This window comes from Otolemur garnettii, unplaced genomic scaffold (genome assembly GCF_000181295.1).
Source record: "Otolemur garnettii isolate 467f Iridium unplaced genomic scaffold, OtoGar3 scaffold00003, whole genome shotgun sequence".
Taxonomy (NCBI): Eukaryota; Metazoa; Chordata; class Mammalia; order Primates; family Galagidae; genus Otolemur; species Otolemur garnettii.
In genome coordinates this window covers 37,213,661-37,218,241 of record NW_003852398.1, presented here as the reverse complement: position 1 = coordinate 37,218,241, position 4,581 = coordinate 37,213,661, and the positions used below count along the sequence as shown (strand labels likewise).

The following is a 4,581-nucleotide window of genomic DNA, read 5'->3' as shown; positions in this document are numbered from 1 at the left end:
AAAAAAAAAAAAAAAAATATATATATATATATATATATTACAGTATTACATATTCACTGTTTGTAAAATATTTTCATAACTATATTTCAATATATGTACAGAGAATCTCCCTAAGTTGACCACCGAAGGGATTGTAACAAACTGGCCAACATGAAAGTGAGTAACATGGGAACTAGGCCTACAATACTGAGATGTGTATGTGGTGCATGTCTGGTCTGTGAAAATTAGTTCAATATAAGGAGGTGGTTAATGTAGGGAGTTAGCTACCTATTTAGGTTCTACATATATCCTTTTAATCTTTTGAATTGGATTTCATGCACTTAAAGATATTCTGCAGAGGGTCTATATCCAATATAGTTGTCTTTAGTTTCACGTAGCTACTGAGCACTTGAAATGTGGTTTATCTGAATTTAGATGTGCCATATATATAAAAAGCATGTGTACCGTATTTTGACCATGTGGTATGCCTGTAAAATAGCTCTTATAATTTATATAAATTATATATTTGGGATATTTTGGGTTAAATAAAACATATTATTAAAATTAATGTTACTAGTTTATTTTTTTTTTTTTACTGTAGCTACTAGAAGATTTAAAATTACATATGTGGCTCACATTCTATTTCTCTTGGGTGATGCAGGTAGATAGGCTTCATGCAACTGCTGAAGGGGTCCATGGCATAAATAAAAAAGGTTTTTGAATTACCTGGTAGAGGCTTCATTAGACTCAGGTTAAACATTTAACATTTTTATGAAAATCAGGAATACTTTATAGGTGATAGTACTTCTTAATTCATTATATTAGGCACATATTATCTGATGTCCCGTTATTAGCAATGCTTAGTTTTTTTTCTTTTTTAAGACAGAGTCTCACTATGTTGCCCTTGGTTAGAGTGCCATGGCTTCACAGCTCCCAACGATCTCAAACTCTTGTGCTCAAGCAGTTCTCTTTGCCTCTGCCTCCCAAGTAGCTGGGACTATAGGCATCTGCTACAACACCCAGCTATTTTCTTGCTGTAGTTGTCATTGTTGTTTGGCAGGCCCAGGCTGGGTTCAAACCTACCAGCCCTGGTGTATGTGGCTGGCACCCTAGCTGCTGAGCTATGGATGCCAAGCCAAGTTTAGTTATTTGTTCAAAATAATGACCATTAGATCTTAACATGATAAAGTTTTATCTTGCCCTTTGTTAGTAAGTAACCTGTTAGCTGATTCTTTGCCACTTTACAAATATCCTGTTCCCCCAAAGCCTTTCACCTAATGTTTAATGGAGTCTTACTGTTGCCTCTGGCTAGCAGCGGCTATCAACCTGTGGGTTGTGACCTCTTTTGGGGTCGAAGAACCCTTTCACAGAGGCCACCTAAATACATCCTGCATATCAGATGTTTACATTATGATTCATAACAGTAGCAAAATTACAGTTATGAAGTAGCAATGGAAATAATTTTATGGTTGGAGGTCACCACAACATGAGGAACTGTATTAAAGGGTCGCTGCATTAGGAAGGTTGAGAACCACTGGGCTAGAGCGCCCTGGCCTTAAGCCTAGCTCACAGCAACCTTAAACTCCTAGGTTCAAGCGACCCTCCTGCCTCAGCCTCCCAAATAGCTAGGACTATAGGTGCCTGCCTATGCCCATCATCTAATGATTAAAACATTTATTGATCATCTTCACCTGGATCAGTTATTACAGTGGGGATTACACAATGACCATTTTCTAATTCTATCCTAAGTTCTTGGTAAATAAATTCCTTCCTATTCCTTTTCTTTTCTCTTGGGCTCAAGCAATTCTCTTGCCTCTCTTGTAGTCATAAGGATGTTTAGTTGATTAGTTATAAACAGTTACAGTCATTCCTCTTTGATACCCAATTTGTCCTAAATTTGGCTAGTGGGAGCCCTTGTTTCCTGTGTCTTTTTAATATGATCTTGTTAGTCTTATGCCTTTACTTGCTTTCTGCATAGTAGGATGCATTTGATCTGGAATAAGCCCTTTTCTCAAAGGAGCCCTGGTTCCTTTTAATGGGAAACAAGTGGTATTTAGTAGAAACAAAGACCTGGGCGCCAACAATACTTTCTTGGTGTAGTCTCACTCTGTGCCCTGGTAGCATCAGGGTGTCATAACTCATAGCAACCTCAAACTTCTGGGCTCAAGTGATCCTCTTGCCTCAGCCTCCTGAGTAGCTAGGACCACAGACACCTACCATAATGCCTGGCTGTTTTTAGAGATGGGGTCTTGCTTTTGCTCTGCTGGTCTTGAACTCCTGAGCTCAGGCTATCCACCTGCCTGGCCCCCTAGAGTGCTAGGATTACCGTCATGAGCCACCACACCTGGCCTTGTTTTTCTTTTTTTGAAATTTTGACTATTATATAAAAATAGTTTTTAAAAATTCTTTTTGGAGATAGGATTTTACTCTGTTGCCAGGAGTAGAGTGCAGTGGCATCTTTCTAGGTCAGTGTAGCCTCAAATTCCTGGATTCAAGAGATCTTAGCCTCTTAAATAGTTGGAGCTATAGGCATATGCCACCATCCCGGCTAACTTTTTGCATTTTTTGTAGAAATGGTGTCTTGCTATGTTGCTTAGGCAAGTTTGGAACTCCCAGCCTCAAGTGATCCTTCTGCCTTGGCCTCCCAAAGTGCTAGGATTACAGGTTTGAGCTACTGTGTCAGGCTGGTAGTTTACAATTTTTAATGATTTTATACGGTGCCATTGTGAGCATCATTGTATCAAACTTTTTACATGACCTTAACCTTTCCATTAGAATGAAATTCTAAAAGTTGCATTTATGGGTAATAAGAATATGCTTTTTTTTTTTTTTTGAGACAGAGTTTTACTTTGTTGCCCTAAGTAGAGCGTTGTGATGTCATAGCTCACAGCAACCTCAAATTCTTAGGCTCAAGTGATTCTCTTGCCTCAGCCTCCCAAGTAGCTGGGACTATAGGTACCTGCCACAGTGCCTGGCTATTTTAGAGATGGGGTCTTTCTTTTGTTCAGGCTGGTCTCCAACACATGGGCTCAGGCAATCCACCCAACTCCGCCTCCCAGAGTGGTAGGATTATAGATGTGAGCCACTATACCCAACCTAACACACTACTTTTAAAAGGAACCAATAACTACTTTTAATTTTTTTTTTTGAGACAGAGCCTCAAGCTGTCTCCCTGGGTAGAGTGCAGTGGCATCACAGCTCACAGCAACCTCCAACTCCTGGGCTCAAGGGAGTCTCCCGCCTCCGCCTCCCAAGTAGCTGGGACCACAGACGCCCACCACAACGCCTGGCTATTTTTTTTTGTTTTTGGTTGCAGCCATCATTGTTGTTTTGGCGGGCCCAAGCTGGATTCAGACCCACCACCTTAGGTGTATGTGGCTGGCGCCTTAGCCACTTGAGCCACTACTTTTTATTTTGATACAATTTTTTCTCTGTCTTGAAGCCCCTGTCTAATGGAAGTTTCCCTTGATGCTAATACAGTGATATTTGACTAAGTATGACTTGAAATTTCTTCTGGCTATGAGTGACAAAAGCTGTAGGTGCAGAGGGCAGCAAACTTAAGCATTGTATTTTAATAGAATGAGACATGAAATTCTCCAAGAATCCATCAAAGAAAAACAAAGCATACCTTTTAGTTAATATAGTAGTATAAATATAGAGTAAGAAAAATCAGGATCTTGCATATTAGTTTTTAAAGAATTTTCTTTTAAAGTAACCTTCATCCCCTTTAGGTTTTGTGTTGCTTCTGAAGGTAGGGTGGAAAAACTGAAAGTTGGAACATCTTGGTGTTAAAAAAGAACCCAGAGGTAAAAGTTCTGTGTGTTTAGGAATGCCTTCTTGTCGTTCCCTTAATATTTATAAACTCATAATCGTTAGATATAAGGTCATGAGAATTACTGGGCCCTCACATGCAGGGTAGTTCATATTTTTTTCTGTGTGGTTGAATGTAGCTTTCCTGACATCAAAGTTTTTAACATTAGCAAACCAATTGGGAGGGGTGTCCAGAGACATGGGAAAAAAAAGTTTCCTGACCACCCCCCTTTGGTATGCTGTAAGTGGGAGAAGATTTGTTATTGATTTCTTGTTTGTGTTTGATGTTTATCTGACTTTGGCTTTTGTATCTTTTTTAGAAATGACTGCTGTCCACACAGGCAACATAAACTTTAAATGGGACCCCAAAAGTCTAGAGATCAGGACTCTGGCAGTTGAAAGACTGTTGGAGCCTCTTGTTACACAGGTAAGAGTCTGAAAACAAATACATAGTTGTTGTAACATATTTCTATAGCAATAGACCTGGGTAAAAAATAATAAAACAAGATTATTTAATTCAGAGACTTATTTTGAGTAGTTGAGTTTAGGTTGATAGTACTTAGGTGATTTGGCTCTGCTAGTAATTAAATATTGATGCATGGATTTATTTTACCCTTTAGAGTACATTGCTGCCATTTTCTCAGTCTCATTGCCAGTAACAGGTTATAGTGTAACTTTGCAAATGTCCATACTTTCTGGATTCTTCACGCTTCCTTACAGGGAAAAAGCCCAAGAAAAACAGGACATGGAATCTTGATTTCTTATTCTGCTGGATACACTTTTTTTTTTTTT

The 4,581-nt window shown here is 38.9% G+C and overlaps 1 protein-coding gene across 1 annotated transcript in view; it reads left to right on the top strand.

The window, feature by feature from the left end:
* The window catches only part of CTNNA1 (catenin alpha 1), a 185,987-nt gene that overhangs the window by 26,869 nt on the left and 154,537 nt on the right, over positions 1–4,581 (top strand). Inside the window, exon 2 of the mRNA XM_003782153.2 lies at positions 4,110–4,216. Within this exon, the coding sequence (XP_003782201.1) occupies positions 4,112–4,216 (105 nt within the window). The 5' untranslated portion in view covers positions 4,110–4,111. The remainder of the gene's footprint in view (positions 1–4,109; positions 4,217–4,581) is intronic.